We start from the raw sequence: 20,063 nt of genomic DNA, 5'->3' as shown, positions 1-20,063 counted from the left end.
TTGATTTTGCTTTGCTCTGGTTCCTCCTGCTAGGATGGCTGGATGGGTGAGAGGTTTGGATGGGGATTCCTGTCAGCTATCTGTGAACGCTCAGGATCCCTTTTACTCTGGTCTATGTTTTTTGGGAACTGCAGTGGGAGAAGAAAGTCCTGGAAATAAATAACTGGTTTGTTCTTTGCGTTGAAATCCCCTGAAACCTGCCTTAAGTTACTGACCACCTCTCAATACCACAAGGTATCAGCCCGCTGAGCCGGGCTGGTGCTCCCCGGTTTGCCCCACTTTGGTGGTTCCTCGCTCCACTCTCCTTCATTAGTGCTAATGAGGAGGATCTGATCCATTACCTTCCGTGTCGCTGCTCCTGACATATCAGGAACTGCTCCTCATCCTCTTAGGTGGTGAAGCCCTGGCTGGCACCTCTCCAGGGACGTGGCAGCTCAGTGAGAAAGTCCCATTGACCGTCTGTGTTTCCTACCCTCCTTCCTGCTCCTTGTTTTACCTCTCTGAGCCCAGAGAGCGTTTCAACACCTGGGCTTGGCTTGAGGGACACAGAGACTGTGGCTCTGAAGCTAAACTCATCTCCAGAGCCAAATGTCTCAAGAATGGGTTGAATCAAAGTATGGGGATGCTCTAACATGGTTTAGCCTTGGCTTCCTGTGGTTGCAGCTTAGGTGCAGGTTTCGGTGTGTCCAAGTGTCTTGAGATCAAACTCCTCACCCAGAGATGTCCTTAACTTCGTATCGGAGCTGCTGGAAGGTGGATGAGGCCCCTGTGCCAACGTGTGCAGCGGTATCTGGTGCCCACGACAGGCCCGGGCTGCTGGGGAAAGGCAGCAAGCGGCCCGGGCCGCATCCCTGGCACACGTGGGCAGCAGCAGAGCCGCAGGGTGCAGCAGAAGAGAGAAATTTCTATGCAGAGAAAAGTAGGGGAGAATCCAGCCCCAAGGAATTAAGGGGCTAGCCCTCAGATCTCTCCTTCATGCCTCATTTTGTATGGAGTGGGCTTGTGTTTACCTGAGAAAAGTGTCCAACCTGAACAGGTGATGAATGTTCCCAGGCATGGACCATTTCCTCCTGTGAATTCCTTGACTCTCTCACTGGTCTCCCACTGTTTGGCTCACTAGTTTGGTCTGTGCAGGGGAAAGGACACTGTGACACCCTCCCCGTGCCCTTTCCGCCCTTCTCCAGCTTCCCTCTTGCTTTTTGTTATCCCTAGGACCTGTTCAGTTATATACAGTCCCCAGAGCTGACAAGAATACCTGTTCTTTGCCGTTCCTCTCTTTGCTATTCCATAGTGCCTCTTGTCTCGGAGCCCGTGCTTCTGTCTGGGTCGAAATAATTGCTTAGTCTATACGTGTGTCCGTCTGCTTCAATGTCTGTCATTCAGGGCTTCCTAGGGCTGTGTTATCCGCAGCCACCTTTTAGCATCCACAGAAGGACTTTTCCTTTAGCAGATCCTTTCTAGGACACTTGGCTTCGCCACCTCCCTCACTACAGGAGCTCTGGGCACTTGGCCTTATGGACCCCTCCTCAGCTGCCCTAGGACCCTCATTTTGGTCGTGTCACTTATTCTGTGCCACATAAAGCCCTGTGGCCTTTGTGTGATGGCCCTTGTTTAGTGGACAGGGAAGAAGGTGCTGTGGATGGAGCAGGTGCAGGTCATGGCCACGTCTTCAGCTCGGAGTTGAAGATGGGACAACTTTTTGTGGGGGAGGAAATTCCAACATGCTAAGGGCAAATACCAGGTCCTAGGAATGAGCCCTGGGGGGAAAAATGCACTTTAAATAGTCTTTCCACTTCATGTCTCTCACAGGAGAGCAGTAAGACAGTGAGCTCAACTCAGACTGAGCCAAGAGCCCGGCTTCTCCTCGCTCTAGCAGCTGCCCTTAGCTGGAATATGAAATTTTATTTCATAATGAAATTTTATTTAATGAAATGTTAAACTTACAACTGCAAAAGGGTGAAATGATGCCTCACACTGATCAATTCTGATCCACACCAGAATTTCAGGAAAGGGAGATGAGGCGCTGGAAGAAAAAGAAAAACCTTCATGGTGCATAGTCCCATAGTACAAAAAACATTTTATTTAAAAAAAAAAAACAAACCCTCCTGTGGCTGCAGCTGTACCTCTATAAAGAGAAGCATGAGATAGAAGAGGCAACTGTGCTTTGAACAGTGCAAGGCCCTGGTACCAGCAAGGTGTAGCCCCAAGCAGAACTTGCTCCTTCTCCTCTTTTCCTGCTTTTCCTGGTGCTGTGTGCGGGGGTTTCTCCTTGTTTCAGCTCCCTGTTTCAGCGTGTCAGACATAGCAGTGCTGGCTCGTTGGCTGTTCTCTTTGTTCTGATCCAGGCTTCAAAATAAACAAACAAAAAAACCCCAGACCAAAACAACAACAAAACTCGGAAAGCTCCAACAACCTCCCCCCAATCCCAAAGCTTCTGGCTAGAGACAAAGCGATTTTGGCATCAGGGAATTGGCACCATCAGGTCAAGGCATGGGAAGTGCTGGAGAGGACCCATGGAAGGGTAAATGTGGGGTGCAAACGGCAGGGCCAAGGCGTGGGAAGCGCGCGGGACTCGGCTCTTCCCTGCCAGATGCTTTGGGGGAGGCTCCTGCTGAACTACATCGTGGGGGGAATTTTGTGCAGCCTCAGGAGGGGCTATTTTTAGAGCAGAGATGGAGCCTGGAGCTCCATACGCTGATTCTCCGGAGCTGGGATTGGTCCTGGAAGCCTCCTCCTGCGGCTGTGGTTGATGAGCCCGGGTTTCCGCCTGGGCACGGAATGGGCCCGTGCTGGAGGCAAAGGACGGGGCTGGGAAGAGAGGAAGAGGAAAGCACAGGCTGGAGAAATCCATGTTTTAGCTCTTTAAATCCAAACAGCCTCTTCCCAGCCCTACGGCTCCATGAGATCCCTGCAGGGAATGTGCTTTTAAACCCATTCTGTGCCCACCCTCTTCCTCAGAGCCATGCGCTAAAGAGCATGGAAAGACGCTCACCTCCTCCGCTTGCTCCCCGGCTGGCATCGCTTGGCCCAGCAGCACCACATCCAGGCCTGAACCTCCAGCTCGTTGCCACTCACTGCTTTTCCAACGGGGTTGCTGGTTTAACGCTGCTCTTCCAGCTGAGCAGCAGGATTTTCATGGATGCGTGACCCAGGTTCCGGGGACAATAACCTGATCCCGCGCAGCGCTGAGCACCCTCCTTTCCCGGTGGCTAAGGCAGATGGATCCATCATGGGATGGAGCCTGCTGTTCAGGAAAGCATTTTCAATAACACAATGGGAATACGAGAGGAAAATGTGGAGGGTTGATCCTTCATCCAGCGTCTCCTATGCAGGAAGAGGTGCAGCACACACTGATATCAACCAAGACAGAGAAATTATACTGAGTCTAATTCCAGAATAATCTTTCTTCTGAATGAAAAGCAATAATGGCTATATATATATTTTTAAATATGATTGCACAGGTGAATGTCACCCCTATGTGTGTCCCTTAAAGACTGTGCTGGAGCAAAGGGAAATTCCTGGAGCAGCTGCAGGACACGGGGAGCGTGGTGAGGGGGTGGGAGGGTTGAGAAAAAGCACATGGGTTTTATGGGTCAACGAGTGTATCTCAGTCATCCCTTCCCTCAGTAATATGTTTGTACAATATGTGACCAATTCAGTTCCTGAAACTAAGCCCATCCTTTGTTGTTTGTCAGTAAAATAGTTTTTTGCATGTTCTGCATCTGACTGTTTTTTTTCCAGCCCTTTGAAGCAAATGATGCTGCTGAGCCCAGGGATTTGCTGGGGCACGAGCTCGGGACAGGGGTTTAGGAGAGGACAAGAGGTGCAGAGGTGACAAACTGGCTGGGAAGGAGCTACATCCAGCCCTAGGTATGGAGAAGGAAGCAGCCATGTCCGGCTCTATTCATGGAGAAAGCCTGGATTTATTTATGGAGTTTCCCCTGGATTATGCGCCATAATGGGGCAGTGTCTACAATGTCCATATGAGAACAGGATCCCATATATAAACCAAGCAAGTGTGAGGCTGAGGGGGCCTTCAGGCTTCATGGAGTGCAGAGATGCTTATGCACCCCCAGGCTTGGTGGAGGCAAAAATATGAAACCGGATCAGGGAAAAACACTAACAGCAATGCTAAAAATCACAGCCTACAGCAGCAGAAGACGAAGGGGGAAAAAAGGACCCGATATTTACGTGCATGTGCCAAGAGCGGTGAGTCATGGGCTGAGCCATGGACTGACTTCCATAAGCAAAGGACCTCCCGGCCCAGGAAGGCTCCCCAGGTAAGGCTGGGACTTCCACCACAGCCTGCCCAAATTTATCAGATTTGCCACCACTACATCTTTCAAACATGCAAACAGAGGAATAATATCGTGGTAAAGCGGAAACTAGCAAAGAAAATGGTTTATTAAAAAAAGAAAACAAGTATTTCTTTTCCATTCAAAACACAAATGCAGGTTGGGAGAGACGTATGTTCTGGAAACTCCTGTCTCCCTCGAGTTCTGCAGCACGAGACGTGCAGGGGTGAGGAAACGTGCACCGCTGCATCCTCCTGCTTGCTCAGCAGGCCTTTCCTCACGGTGTATCAGATACAAAAGTAAATACTTTAATGGATGGCACCTGCGAATATAGATGTCCACATTATTAATCTGTCTCCCAGCTGTAATGCTGAAGCGCAAAATAGACATTTTTCAGCTTGCAACGGCAAAGATGGGGAATGATGCATTGCTGGCTAATCCATCTCCTCCTAGATTTGCTCTCCTATACAAAATACTATTTTAATAAAGTGCCATTATCTCATAACTCACTCAATGTCATGGATAGGAAATAACCTCAGCCTGGAGTTGCCATCCCCTCCTTACAGGGAATATTAACAGATAGCTAGTTGGGTGCCACCTCTCCAGGGACATCAGTCATCCTCGGAGCCAACAGCAAGCCAAACTTATTAAGGAGGGTGACAGACATGACAAAGGCCCTGCATTTAAATCTTGGCGGAGGCAGGAGCTGAATAAGGTCCAGGGGCCTTTTCCTCTCCTTCGCTGTTGCATTCCAGGTGAGCACAGGAATGTCGGCAACCGGCACGGCTGTTCGGCAGGGCATGGAACCACCTTCCTGGCTGCTGGAAGCGGAGTACGGAGGAGGAGGAGGCATCTCTTGGTAAAGATGGATTTAGAAACCGGGTCGTAGCCGTTGTTGGGACTTGTGAAGAAAATCGACTTCATCAGTGTTTGCGCTGAGGCGAAGCGGTGCTGGAGAGGACACGATGCGAAGGAAGGACGAGCAGCGCGTGGGCGGAAACAGCCCTCCCTGCTGCCGCCAGCACGAGGGGACGTGGACTTTAGCTACCGGATAAACAGCCTGCGCTGGGAGCAGGGGCAGGAATCTCCCACGCAGGAGCAGGAATCTCCCACACAGGAGCAGGAATCTCCCACGCAGGAGCCGGTGCCGGAGGAGCCGCAGGAAGGGGCTGCGGCAGCAGCTGCTGCCCCTCTCGCCCCGCGCTGCGGCGGGAGCCTCTTCCCAGCTCCCAGGATCAACAAAACAGCCCTGAGAAGGCAGAACCTCCACAGCCTCAGACTACCCCCCTTCCCACTCATGTCCCAGGATGATTATGGAACGAGGATGAAAAGTACCCAGGGAAGAAGGCACAGTTAGATATTTTAATCACAGAAGATCAGACTGCTCCATTGTGTAATTTGTTAGCGGGGCTCTCTGAGCAAACAGGGGCCCTGCTCAGCTCCCCTCCGCCCCGGCCTGGGGGTTCAAAGTCTAAGACAATTTTAGAGAAAACTCAGCAGAACAGAGAACGCTGCTGAGGCTCCAGCACATCCGTGGGCTAGAAGGCGGCTACCGCTAGACTAACGGGGACACTGAAGAGATGTCTTGAGGACAACATTTAAGCTCATGGCAGTAAGAAAAAATGCATTGCCTAAAAGGGGCAGTTTCAATTTAAATGGTGAGTCCTTCCCAACGTGGGCCCCACGTGGCAGTGAGGCTTAGTAGAGCACAAGGGCCCGAGCACACAGCGCTGCTGTGGAACTACTGTCCTTAAGAAAGGGCAGCTTCTGAAAACCCGTTTTAGAGGTAAACACAGATTCTCCCTTGGCACCAAGGAAAAAGGAGGCAGGAAAGACCCACAGCGAGCGCAGATGGATTTGCAGCCTCCGGGGCTCGTTCCTTCGTGGTGCTGCCCAAGGCTGCCTGTTTCAGGGTGCTGGTGACCACTCTCTCCCCTTGCCGCCCCATTCCCGCACTTGCAGGCTCATGTCAGGATGCATTTCTGCAAGTTCTGTGCCAAGGACCAGCAAAATGGACACAGTGGAAAGTGCTGTCAGCTCCTGTCAGCAGAGAGCATCTCAGCAAGGTACTCAAGGGCACAATGTGGGTCAGGCTACGCTGCATCTGCTCAGTGTAGCTACACAGGGGGACACAGAGCAGAGCCCGGAGCTCAACTCCCATTCAGGCTTTTGGGGAAGAAAAAAAAAAAAGAGGAAAAAAAGAAAGATTTTCTGTTTGGCCTCTTATATGCACACAGACCAAATGTCATCTATCCAGACAGGTTTGTCTTTGGGCTTTGACAAGGGCACATTTATTAATCGCTCTAGCAATGCAGCAATACAGGCAGAGCAGCTTCCTGGCAGCACCAGGAGCAACGAAGGCACGGGGATGCCAAGCACAGAGCGCCGAGGGGCAGGCAGGAGCGGAACTACGTGCGGGAGCATGTGGAGAACAGCTCCTAGGGAGGCTCCTGCACAGAGGCTGGGCTCAGGCAGGACCCTACATGGCACCAGCAGTGACACCACCAGCCTCTGTGACACAGACTTCCTTTGGTCTGTCAAGGGCTGAGAATGAGAGAGCAAGGAGAGATTCCAGGCACAGATAGGAGCAAGGAGGAGGTCTGGCCTGGGCAGGATGCAGTGGAAGAGCTGGAACTCACCTGCACACAAAACTGCAGAAGTGAAGCACATGGGAGCAGCACAGCTGGGTTTATAGAGGCCCAGGTCAATGGGACACTGCAGAACCCATCAAAAAGCTGAGAACGAGTTGGAGTTTGGGCCTCTCTAGCAAGCTGGGCCACACACACTAGCACAGTCAACAGTGTTTCAGTAAGAGGGTCTTTTAATGCAGTTGCTTCTGGCTTATTCAAACCTTCTTTTTCTTTTTTTGGTGTATTCTAAAAACACGAATGGTACAGCACGGACACCAAGAACACCACAAGCAGACTGAGGCAGCAGCCGCTCCTGCCTTGTACCCACGGCCACGTGTCTCGCATAACACATGATTACACCAAATATTTACCCAGCCGACCCTCCCCGCTTCTTCCCCACACATGCTGGTCTGAAGCCTGCAGACTGCTGCTCACACGGGCGATCCCGTTGGGAAAGGCGAGTTCCTGAGGGCCCCTTGGCTGCCCTCGGCACCCTCTGCTTTCAGCCAGTCCATTTTCTGCCTGTGCTGCTGCACGGCGTCGGCGACGCGGGCATCGATCATGGCCTCTGTCAGGACCCCGTCCTCCGACGCGTACGCTGCGGCCTGCGGAGGGAAGGCAGGAGAGGGCGGTTACCCACGGCAAATCCTAGGATCTCTGGTCCCCATCTATTGGTTTCTCCATGTGTTTTGTCCCCACACTACCTAACATGACATTCATTCTTGTTCCAAGTCACTGGTGAAGCCAGAACAACCTGGGACATCTCCCTCAGAGACAATCCCTTCCCTTCCTGCAGCTCTGCCAGGGACTGGCATCCATCGAATGCCCAAGGACAGAGATCCAGGCACTTAAGCTGCACTTAAGCCTGTCTTGTGCATGAGCACCTGGATTCTCTGATGCCAGATCTGCCTGGCATCACTTCCACGATGCTTCAGCTCCCATTCCCTACTCCTCTACCTCTGGAGCCTTCCCTTTCCTTCCCGCTCCACCCATATCCCAACTCCCACCTTTCCAGTTTTGTGGTAAAACAACACCTGCTCCTCATGCTACTTTATTAGACCACAAAAACTCAATCAGTCCCTGCGGAAGGCTTAAAAAGCGCCCACATTCCTGCAAGGCAGCCCAATTCCAGGGGCAGGGCGGGAGACACAGACCTGTCTTCCTTCCCATGGGCACCAGGTTGCTCTTGTGCAGACACCCAGGATGGCTCCAGAGCCTCTCCTCTTGCAGGTGGCTACACCAGCAGCCTCAGAAGGGAGAGATGCTCCCACTGCTGTCAGCACAAGCCATCTCCAAGGTAACACAGCAACTCCACGCTACACATTTCTATATCTGGCTACTCCCTGTGCAAGTGCCCCTGCAAGCAACTCGCTGCTGGGGCTTCTCGCACAGCTCTGCTAGCCAGGGAGCTTCATTAACACTGCAGCATGACCCCCTCCAGCACTAACACCCACGATACCTCCAGCAAGGAGCTGCAAGAACCCCAAACCTCTGCCCACATCCCTTCCTCAGGGTGTGATGTCCTGGATTACCTCATCCCAACGCTCCTGGCTGTAAGGTTTGCCTTGAGACACCACTTAGAGAAGCTTTCAAGGCCAAGGCTGAAGTGTGCTCGTAGGGTGTTACATATGGGCTCCATAAATCCTTGGTGAGGCAAGCCATCGAGGCTGCCAAGCCTCATTAGGTTTGCTGCACCCAAGTTCTAGCAAGTCAGCAAAAGCATCACTAAAATAAAAATTACAGCGTGGCCACTTTATGCTCCCACTAACCTGTAATACAGATGGGAGAGAAGCTAACCCCAGATCAGGCTGCTGCACTGGTCACTGTGGTCACAGCACTGACTGGGCAGGCTACACTGCTCCACAGGAGGGACAATTCTTTCAAGAAAGGGGCAAAGGGCTACAGAGTTGGTTCCCAGGCTCCTCTAGTTTGAATTCCAGTCCTTTTTAGAGAACACGGTCTAGATCACAAGAGAAAGGAGGTCTCCCTGCATAAGCCACGTACAAACACGGAGTTGGAAGGCACTGTGAGAAGCACCAAAACAGATTCCCCCCCTGCAAAACCTTGGCAGCCCTTAAGGAAGGGACAAGCTGGTGCTAACTTGAGGTATGGACATCAGCTTGTCACTGACTGTGCGAAAAGCAGGAGGAGGAAGGAATCTGCAAATGGAGAATTCACTGTGCAGTGCCGCAGCCAGCGAGAGCTGGTGTTTAAAATGGAGCAAGCGCTTCCTGGGCCGTGCAAACGCAGCGTCGCGCGCAGGGAGGACGCGCCGCCTTCCTCCTCGCCGCGGCGCGGACCGTAAACGCGGCGCGGCGGCTCCTGCGGAGCCGTGCAGCTCACGCTCTGCTGATTTTCTCAATGACTTGCTATTTATAGAAAGCCTCAGGCCTGAGCTGTCACGAAAGCAAATGGGGAGAGCAACTGGCCCTTGTGGGAGCAGCCCGCACACGCGGCTGCGTTGGAGCTCCCAGCTCTGCCTTCTGCATGAAGAAATTTTAACCCGTTTTCTGCAATGCAGCTATTTCCAACTCCGTCACAGCTATGAAATAACTTGAAAATAAAGGATTTGGGGGAGAGGTAGAGGGATGAAGAATACGTGATAGCGCAGCCCAAATGAGAGAAGCGCCAGTTTGTCTCTAAAGCACATCAGTGGGTTTATGTTTGGGCTAAAAACTAGGAAGTCTGTACACTAATGGAGCTGAAGGGAATTTTAAAGTGTGTAAATACATCTGATCCATGGTGTGTTTGCAAAGGATTAGATACGGAGAATGAAGAAGCATCAGGACAAAAGGAAAGGCTCAGTGTTCTGCGGAAGAGGAGCATTAAAATGCATTTCTAGCACACAGACTATTAGCTGCACCAGAGACAACAATATTTTTCCCCCAGTGCTAGAGGCTTTTCTGCATCTTAATTTTTCTGTTTGGAAAGTCCAGGGCCTGAGCTAGACTGAACTAAGAGCAAGGCAGAGCTTCTTCATGACAGCCAAACACATTTATTGTGAAATTAAACTTACGAAAGCTGTAGCTTTCACTCAGACCTCTAGTTTGAACAAGATGCTTACGTAGAGAGCTATTTATGGGTGTCTTTCACCTCTGGCATGCAGTGTCTTGGATCAGAATTCCATCAGTTTTACAGGAGTTTAAAAGACCAACATGCCCAGAGTCAGCAGCTGCATCCTGAGGGCTTTTTTTTTGAGCCAGATGTGCTGGCTCCCATAGGCCCTAACTACCCTGGATCTTCTGCCTCAGTTGTGCCAGGACAGCACTGGGTAGCTATGCAGTGCACTCGCCTTGCCAAGCTATTTTTAACTCTCATCAGCTCCCTGACCCAGTTCATAACAGTCACACAGAGAATTGTACCAGCACAACGGAAAGGAGAGCAGAAAGGCAAAAATAAACGGCAGGAGCTACTGCTGCCAGAAATGCTTGTCAAACTGCAGCCTTCATCCTGCCATGATAGCAGAGCGTTTTATCAGCTGCAAAACTATCTACAACAAGGTATCTGCCAGAGCTGACCCAGGCCCAAAATAGTAACATCATTCAAAAGATCAGGTTCAGTCAGGAGAACTTAAAACATCTGCTTCACTTGTGATAAGCTCTTCTCACCTCAGGGCTTTTATTGTGCCCTCCCAGTCATCTTCTGAGGAAGAAAGGTACATGTGTCTAGCCTCTAGCTGGAAAAAGCTGCTATTTTAACACTGACCCTTACCACATTACACTTCCTTTCTTCATCAACAGGGTGCAAGATACGAAGCCTCTTGTTCCAGAACACCACAATTGATTTTGACACAGCTGAAGCTCTTTTGCAGCTCCTGCATCAAAACAGTTTGTATCTTTCTGCCCACACACTGCTGCATCTTCACATCCTTTGTTTCTAAACCCTTCAATTGTTTTATGAAGAGAGGGGAATGGAGCGTCCTGCTGCTATTCTACAGAGCCCCTTTTTAATAGTTCTGGTGCTGTAAGGTACTCTAAGAAGGTACCTTAATCACTTTAACGGCACGAAGAAGTTAAGCCAGCCCACCCTCCTTTAAGATCTCTTAAAGGACAAATGACAGAAGCCAAGGTCATTCCTGGGAAGGATGGACATTCCTATTACGACAAGATCCGAGTGCAACAGGACACTGTCAAGCCTTCCAAAAAGTGAAAAGGACCCTAAAAGGCCAGTGAGAGCCCAGTGTACCTGCCACGCCACGGCCAGCTGCGAGATCTCGCGGCCGGACATGCCCTCCGTGAGCCTGGCAATCTCCGAGCACTTCTTCCCATAGTCAAACTGGGCCAGCTTCAGGCGCCTGCAAGAAGTAAAAGATTCATTTACACACAGCCAAATGAGAAGAGGAGAGAGGGAGTCCACAGGTAGGCTTTAAAGGAAAGATTCTTGGATGAAATCACAGTAATTCAGCACTGTATATGTGAAGCAGACCCTAAGTTGCATGTAACTTACCAGCCTTCACGGATTTTTAAGATAATTTAACCATAACCCAAATGCAGCTGCCAACAATGTAGCTCCTAAAGGGCATCATCAGATTTTTTGCTTTGAACAGGGGAAACACCACCACAGTTTAGAACAACTATAATTCAGATTAACCAAACATCAGGAGCAATATTTGAGTAGAAATAGGCCAAATCCAATGGTATAGAGCATGCTGAAAGGAATTCAGTGCTAAGAAAGCCCTTCTTCACTTTTACCCCAGCTCTCTGAGCACTCATCGCTGAGATTCTTGCTCTGAGAGATTGGAGAAAAGCCAGTTACAAGCTGGAAGAAATCTGATGCTTTGCTTAAGTGGTTAATAGACACTATAGGTCGGATAACCATGTGTATTACACAGTGTGCCATGTATAGCAAGGGAAGCACCTGTATTACTGCTTGAATTGTTATACTGAAATAATACATAGGACATTAAGCATCAAAAAAAAAAATCCTATAGAAGGTAAAAATTCTGCAGGGATACTCACTGTTTGCCCTCTGTGGCTGGCTTCAAGACATGTCTATCAAAATACATCCTCACAAGCCGCTCCCGTTCTTCTAGCTTGGGTAGATCAAAATTCACTATTTCATCTATTCGGTCATTGATGGCCCAGTCGAATTGCTCAGGCTGGTTACTGGCTAAAACAAGCATAAACCTGGAAGGAGGAAGAAAAACAGAGATTGAAAGAAGAAAAAAAACATACAAGACATCAGAATTATCACAGCCAGCATACTGTGCAGATTTTTCAAGACCTTTGTGGTATGGACTAGAGGTTTTCATCTTTCATTTGCATGATAGCACTTTTTGAGACATTCCTCACTTCAGGATAATACCTACTACGTGCTGAGAGTGGATACTTACTTGTTACTGTGCTGCCCTGTTCTGTGCAGGAATGCATTTAAAGTTGCTCTGAGGTCTTCACTGATTTTCTCCTGCAAAGATAAAAACCAAAGGAAGATCAGTTGCCTGGGGACCTAAGACAGGTCACAGATTTAAGCAGTTTTATTGCCAAAGTGAGTTCTATTATGCACAACATGGCAACTTTTGAAAACGAATCATCTGTAGGGCAAAGACATAGCTTGGTTAAGGCAGTGAAAAGCAGATCTGCTATAAAAACATCCCAAGGTAATGATTTGTTGAGGACAAAAACAAACCCTGTCGGGTCCTGGTGCTGCAGCATGAACAACCTTCCCTTCTTTTTGCTCATCCATATGCCTCTCTTTCCTACTGCCTATCATTGGCAAAATCCCCAAACAGATGATGTCACCCATCTCATCCGTAGGAAGGAATTTCCAAGCTAGTCTCAAGATTCTCATCACATTCATCTGTAATTTCTTTTCTCAGAGCCCCTTAATTAGGTGAGCAGTAGGGCAGGTGCCACTTTTAATCTTTTGACTGTTTAGCCCAACTAATCAGGCTAAACAAGGCATCTGCTGACTGCCCCTGCAGCAGGCATGGATAATGGCCACTGAAAAAGTACTTACTGTTGCCCTCTTCCGCAGGAAAGCATCTGCTTCATCCACAAACAGCAAAAGACTGTAAAGAGAAAGTACTAGAGAGTGATGTGAGACAGGTAATGAGACTCAAAGGATTCAAGGCCTCTCCTGTCCCACTATGAGACATCCATAGTTGTAACCAGCTGAAAATCCAAAGGATTACACAAGCAAGTTCATTTTCTAAGGCAACGCTTATTATCTGAGCAGCAGCAACCAGCTCAGTGCATGTTCTTGGACCATCCCAGCAGCGAAGGAAACAGGTATTAGGTTAAGAAACTTCAGGAGATAAGACAGACTCCAGATTTCTTGAATTTTGCTTCCTGCTGTTCAAAACGCAAAAGACGTGGACCTAGGTCCATGAGTTGAGTAACTTCACATCTCTTCCCACTTTTTTTTTTAAATGACATAAATTTTTGCTTTTTTTCCCCCTGCTACAGCTCCACAGAATCGGATTTGAAGCTTAGACTATTTATTCTGCAAATTCGTTTTTTAAGGGGGAATCAAGAACATTTTAGTGATGAATGCAAGAAAAGATTAAAATAGACACTGCAAGATAATGTCTGCCTAAAGCAATCAGAGAAGACATAAATCACCAATTAGTCATCCCTGTCTACAAAAGGCCTGCAATCAAAAAACAGCACAGAAACACACTGATACCCCACCGCAAGCTCTCTACTGTATTTTAATAACCTGGCTGGACAACCAGCTTTTCTGATGCCTTTGGACTGCAAAAATGCATTTACACCAGCATAAGCAGACTGGCTACATTCTCTTAAGAAATCAGAGTTGATACTTTCCCTGGGGATAGAAGTTTGTTTTTAAAGGCCCCCTAAAACAGCACATCAGCTTATGATTTCTACATCCTGACTAATGGCAATGCCTTTGGAATCTGTATCCCCACATCAAACATCACAAAGCAGCAAAAATTTGCCCCTTCTAGGTACACTTTCGAAGATATTATGTCTGGTCAGTCTTGTCTCATCTGCTCAAGAGTATCATTCAGTAACAAGAAGAGATTAGGAGTCAGAGGAACTTCCACCTACCCTCTCCTACTGGTGTTTGCCCAGTCGAAGAGTTTGTGCATGGCCGTGACTCCTTCCCGCCCCATAGGGGCAACGTCGCCACCCGTCATGATGGCATAGTCCATGCCCGAATGCACAGCTAATTTCTGGAAGGAAACAAAAAAAAAGTGAATGAAAATGGAGTTCAACATTCCCCTTCGCTGCAAAACTGTAAAGGTTGAGAGCTAGCTATGCAGTTCTGTGAATAAAGAGTCATCTGAAGGTTAAAGCAAAGAAGCCAACTCACATAGAGAAGCAACAACCTCAGCAAAACAAGTTTTGCTGAACCCCAACCAACTGTCTGCTATACAGCACGAGGCAGGAAGAAAGCTCTGCTCTAGGCATCAAGACCACGCAGCTACTGCTGCTGCTTAGTGCTTTGCATCAGTACAACAAGGCTGTGAGCTCTGACACAAGGCTCAGCTCAAAATAAAGTCATTTTCTGTACAATATTTCTGCTCCTCCTTTATAGCACACAGCTCTGATGAACCCAGACCTTCCCTCACTTTTATATTCACATTCTTTCTGATCTCCACCAAGCCTTTACATCTACCACCACTGTCTTCTTGCAGTTGCTATGGATGGATCAGATTTCAGGTCAGAGAAGGATGCTTAGAAGGCTGTATTTTGCGGAGCACCCAGCAACATGTGGGCTATGAGAATCCAGGCAGCGTTTTACCTTGGCAAAGAGCGTCTTTCCAGTGCCAGGGGGACCATACATAAGGATATTCCTGTATAGACTTTTGTTCTTTTTTGTATTTCTTGTTGCTATGGCAATGTCTCTCACACGTGCTTCCAACTTTGGCTGCAAGAAAAGAGTTAAACTTAAGTAAGAGAGGAACTTCTATGAGCTTCGCAGATCAGTTTCATCAGCAATAGGCAGGCAGTAACTGCTGCAAGGGCTGGAAACAGCCAAAACAGTCAAAATAGTCACTTCATATTGAATGCTCTAATAAACATATGCCCAACCAGGAGCAACTCTTAGGAGAGCACTAACTCTTTCATGCAAGTGATAAACATTCATGCTCATACTTATTCCTGTAGAAACAAGAGGAGAAAGTTATTCCTGTAGGAGCACTTTCTCTTTACTGCCTCACGAAGCATTTAAATTTCTCTGATATCAAGGAATCAAATATACAGAAGCAGCATTAATTACTGAGTTAAAGACCATTCCAAAGATTGATAAATGAATATGCTCCTCAGGCTTTTTGACCTAGAACTACATTTTGTTCAGTAATATCTGACAGATTTTACTCCACATATTAATCTGCTGACTAAAGAGAAAAACTGCAGCAGTGCAAGCACTGAACAAAGACTTCCAACTGCTTTGCACAGAAAGATCAAAGGTTATCAGTCTTTAATGTGTGCCACTGAACACATGAGCTTATTTACAGTCTCAGTGCCCCAAAGGTGCTATGTCTACAGAATTACTGGGATGACAGCATTAGAAGCAAAAATAAGGTGGCACTTTCATATTTATATTTTTTTTAAAAAAAATCATTCACAGATCAAAACACCAAAATAAAATACTCACACTGAGAACAACTCCTTCAAGAGCATCCTGAGCCTTGCTGGTAAGACGCTTTCCAACCTAGAGAGAATAAATTTAATTACTGACATGTAGAAACCCATCACAGACTTCACAACTCACCTGGACAAAAGATGTAGATAAAAAATAAAAGTATATATACATACAAATACATATATATACATACACACACACACAGAACAGCAAAAGGAATTTTGTATCCACACAGATAAAAGCAGCAGAAAACTATGATAAAATTTACCATAATAGGGTGCTTGAGTGCCTCGAGCACAGTGATGCGTGAGGTCTCTCTCACGAGGGAAGGTTTCCCCAGCCGGGCTTCTATGTATCGCCCTGCTACCGCAGTCGCGTTCTTGGCAGAGTAAACGCCCACGGCCAGCAGGGTCAGGCCTGCCACCTGCAAGAAAAGGCAGGAGAATCAGAATCATAATGCACAAAACTTGTATCTGGGTCAAAAGACTAGGAAGCTAAAAGCACCAGGCAATAATTTTCCAAAGGACCTCAAACTGTAACCATTGCAGATGGTTGCTCCACGCAAATTATGCTCTGAGGCAAGTAATTGCAACACTATCAGCTGTTAGGACGGATTTAAGGGCTGTCTGCTCCTGTGCTCTAACTATTATTGATTTTACACCAAAGACTTGCTCTTCTTCACAAATGAAAAGTAGCAGCATCTAAAATAAAACCTCTGAAACAGGAACCTTCCAGTTTGTAGTTTAATTGCAGAGGTACAAAAGATATTTTTCTGTGGGAGGAGGGAAAAGATTTTCTGCTTCCAGAAACCATTACTGGCAAAGAAGCCCTGTATCAACAACACTAAGGACTACAGAACACTCTCAGTTTAACTACAAACAGAAATTCACCCATCACTAAAAAGCAGCTGGAGTTCTGGAAGCCCCTGTCTTACCGTGGCTGTAACTTTATCCCAATCTGTTACAAAAGCACGGAAGCCTTCCCCGAAGAGCATCCCAGCTGTCCTACAGTAAGAGGAAACAATAAGCAGGAAGAGAAATTCTGAAGACTGAATGCAAGCAAGGCACGAGATCACTCTAAACCCTTACAATAACCTTCCTGAGAATCAGCCAAAGCTAACTCAGGGCTCAGCTAGGAACCCAAACATGCGCAAGGAGGGCAAATACATTTATCTTCACTTGATGTGTTCACTGGATCAGGCATTAAACCCAAAACAATACTTGGCACTAAGTTATTACGACCATCTTTTTTAAAATGGTAATGAAAGGTGTTTAATTCAAAAGCTCTTTTCACCAAAAACCTCAAGACCTAACGCAACATTTTCTTACTTCAAATACACAGACACCAGTAAGGTTTTCTACAGGGCAGGAGAAATCTGCCAAGCAGCAAAGCAGCCCCCACCCTTGGCTTGACCTGCACGTACTTGAGGGACTCCAGCACCGTCTGGCGATGCTCAGCGGCCTTCAGGCGGATCTGCTCCCGGATGATGTCCGCGTTCTCCCGCTCGGCCTTGGCTCGGGCTCTGGCCTCAGCCTCAACACGCAGCATTTCATTTTTATGCCGCAGCTCCATCTCACGCTCTACAGTGGCTAAAATAAGTGAATAGATAAATAAATGAGAGAGAGAAAAAGAAAATGCTTGCTGCTTGTTAATATGGCATTAACACAGGCTCCGGATTGAACATTAGCCAACAGGGATGCGAATTCAAAGATCACTGAACTCCCCCCATCCACTTTGTAACCAGTTAAAGAAAAATGAGTAACCTACCTCGCCTCATGGCTTCTTGCTTCTGCACAGACTCCTCCTGCTTCCTCAGATTCTCTTCATTAGCGAGTTGCTGTAGGCAGAGACGATTGTAGTAGATTTGTTGAAGTTGTAACAACACAGGCAGCAAGGTATTTGTAAAGCTTAAATGTTAGAAATGCTTTCAAGAAAGCAGCACCTAGTTTAAAGGGCATTCTCCACTGCCCAAGCTCCCAGATTCATATCCCCAAATCCAGCACCCTTAGCTGCTTTGTGCTGTCCCTGTTTTCTATTTGCCTGGCCAAAAATGTTGAAGCCAAGCAAAAACATATATATATGAAACCAAAAGTATCATACCTGCTGTCGCATCTGTTCATCATAGCGCTGCCTTGCCAATTTGTCCTGATATTGGGCTCGCTTCAGGAAAAATAAGAAGTATTTAGAATAAAATATTATTTGTTTAGAAGACAGCAATAACGACAGAGAGAGAGGAAAATAATAAATAAAAAGCTTCCTGACCCAAAAGCGCTTTACTGGTAATATGGTACCATATTTTCATGTTCAAAGATATAATATCTAGATAACTCTAAACAACATTGCCAAGATATGCTGCTTGTCAACTGAGCTCCATTGCTCATCAGTTAACTTGTTCCTCGTTAATTACCTCAATCATTTTTATCCCCTGCAACTAGCAAATAAATCAATGTCATCTAACTCCACTGAAAGGAGTCTGAGGGCCCCAGTCCACCAGCAAACATGACTTTGGACAATATATGATTTTATTCTCCACTGCAAATAAAATATCTCGTAAGTCATGTCCTCAACAACTGTACTTCACAGCACAGCACTTCAAAATGAATCTCGATTAAATTTGCTTTGACTTCACCAAATGATGACTTACAAACTGCAAGAGTTTAAGAGCTAATTCATGAACAGATCAGACACCTATCAGGGAGGCTATTTCCTGATCCAGCCCTGTTCAAAGTCTGGACTCCAGTGGGCTACAAAGCAACGCATGCCAGCAAAGCACTTTTAGCTGCCATCATATACCCCCAAGTTACATTTAGCAATCCTGTATTTTCATGTACCCTCAAAACAAACTGTCACCATATGTGAGTAACAAAAACAAAGCCAATTTACGTTTCCCGGACTTCAGTATTAGCATCTCCTCAGTAATTCAATACAGATGGCTAAAACATACCAAAAAAATCATCAACTGCTCAAAAGTCACTTCTGACAACACTCAGATTTGCATCGCTTCTCCTTTAAGGTAACTTGTTCTTTCCAAAAGATCAAGCTTGAAAGAAATAGAAGTTTAGAGCCTAGTTAAGACTGAAATCCAAATAACTGGAGAGATTTCACTGTCCAAGCAACACACATGCTTGCTAAGCCAGCAGCCCTCAACCAACAGCCCTTCAGGCACAAACACACGTACGCCAGAACAGTCGACTTCTCTTCAAGTTCCTTGAAGGGAAGTTAAAGGAAGAATAAGTGTTATGACGTGTCCCTTCAGGTGTTCCAGAATCTGGGAACAAGAGTCTGACACCACAAAGCTGCACCAAGTTGAAAATCAACCCCACCATCACAAAGCTGGGGTACGAAACAGGGGCAGTCTGTGAACAGCCTCCCATTTAGGGCTGCCCCAGGCAGAAAAGCTCAATTAATGCACTGGTTCCCTTTCCACAACGAAGGGCACAGACAAGGTCACTCGTGGGTTGGATTCCCCCGCATTTCCTTACTGCTTGATGCTGTTTTGTTTCCTCAGTAAGTGTTTTTCTTCTCTCTTCTGCTTGCACCCGTATCTGTTCACTCTTCAGCTGTTCTATGGCAGCTTCATATTCCTATTGCAGTAGGAAAACAGCCATCACAAATAAGCTCACTACAACATTTACTGGTGACAATTATGTTTCAAGAAGAGCATATTTTTAAACACTGTGATACCCTGCAAAGCAGATAGATCTTGTTTTGGCTTTCTAGTGATATATGATCAATAAAATACAAGCTTAAAACAGAAAGTCCACAGCCAGCTATTTCACAATGAAATGCGATTTATTTTCAAAAAATAAAAAGGAGATAGCAGTCTACCTTTTTTTCCCAACCATTTTACACCTGCAAAAACCTCATCACTCCATGAAAATAATAAAATTATTTATTCTAGTTTGGAGACATTTCAGCGTTTATAAAGTCACCCAGATCACACAATTTCTAAATGAAGTTATAAAAGGTCAAAGGAAAAAAAAGTTAACCCTGCAGCACTTCAGCTTACAGAATTAAAGAAAGCCAAATGTGAAAATGAAAAGCTTAGCACTCTCACCACACTGCTGGAAAATAAGGCTCCAGTTTATCCCCCCATAAGCCTGACAATTCCCTGGAACACGAATGCTTGGGGTTTGGGCCGCACCTTGAGCTTGGTTTGCTGCTCCAGCTGCAGGGTCTGCTCTTGCATCTGGGCGAGGCTGAGGGCATCTTTCGCGTGCCCTGAGGGGGCGGCGAGAAGAAGGGATCAGCGAGGAACCCCCCGGTCCCTCACACCAACCCGGAGCCCCCCGGATCCTCTCCAGACCCCCCAGGAACCCCCACGCGGGGCCCAGGGGCCCGTCCCTCACGCACGGGACGCGTCCAGCTCCCGCGCCGCCTTGGCCGCGCGCTCCAGGCCCGTGGGGTCGAAGTTGCTCCATTTGTCCTTGGGCCCCTGGCGCTCCCCGCTGCCGCCCCCCGCCGCCGCGGGGCCGCCCGGTGCCGGCGGGAGGGAGAGGCCGCCGCTTCCCGCCGCGCCGCCCGCGCCGCCCCCGCCGCCGCCATCAGCGGGGCCGGCGCCGCGGTTCAGCCCGAAGAGCCACGACAT

The 20,063-nt window shown here is 47.6% G+C and overlaps 1 protein-coding gene across 1 annotated transcript; it reads right to left on the bottom strand.

The window, feature by feature from the left end:
- Nucleotides 1-7,356: 7,356 nt before the first annotated feature.
- ATAD3A (ATPase family AAA domain containing 3A) lies at nucleotides 7,357-20,063 on the bottom strand. Its single transcript, XM_088536080.1, has 16 exons — nucleotides 19,829-20,063; nucleotides 19,620-19,696; nucleotides 18,958-19,059; nucleotides 17,576-17,635; nucleotides 17,243-17,312; nucleotides 16,899-17,064; nucleotides 16,410-16,479; nucleotides 15,744-15,899; nucleotides 15,488-15,544; nucleotides 14,633-14,758; nucleotides 13,936-14,060; nucleotides 12,881-12,932; nucleotides 12,258-12,328; nucleotides 11,884-12,051; nucleotides 11,111-11,219; nucleotides 7,357-7,530 (listed from the first exon to the last, which is right to left on the bottom strand). Exons 1-16 carry the CDS (start codon nucleotides 20,061-20,063, stop codon nucleotides 7,357-7,359), a joined length of 1,818 nt encoding a protein of 605 aa, XP_088392206.1.

Source organism: Tinamus guttatus, unplaced genomic scaffold, assembly GCF_059628265.1.
Source record: "Tinamus guttatus ecotype Peru unplaced genomic scaffold, ASM5962826v1 Tinamus_guttatus_pri_ptg000652l, whole genome shotgun sequence".
Taxonomy (NCBI): domain Eukaryota; kingdom Metazoa; phylum Chordata; class Aves; order Tinamiformes; family Tinamidae; genus Tinamus; species Tinamus guttatus.
The sequence above is the reverse complement of the archived record's forward strand: the minus strand, read 5'-3'. Positions and strand labels throughout refer to the sequence as shown.

Coding starts and splice junctions, on each gene's coding strand:
- ATAD3A (XM_088536080.1), bottom strand. CDS start 20,063: ATGTCGTGGCTCTTCGGGCTGAACCGCGGCGCCGGCCCCGCTGATGGC. Junction 17,636..18,957: donor AAACAAAACAGCATCAAGCA/GTAAGGAAATGC, acceptor TTTTTCCTGAAG/CGAGCCCAATATCAGGACAA. Junction 15,545..15,743: donor CACTCAAGCACCCTATTATG/GTAAATTTTATC, acceptor TATTCTCTCTAG/GTTGGAAAGCGTCTTACCAG.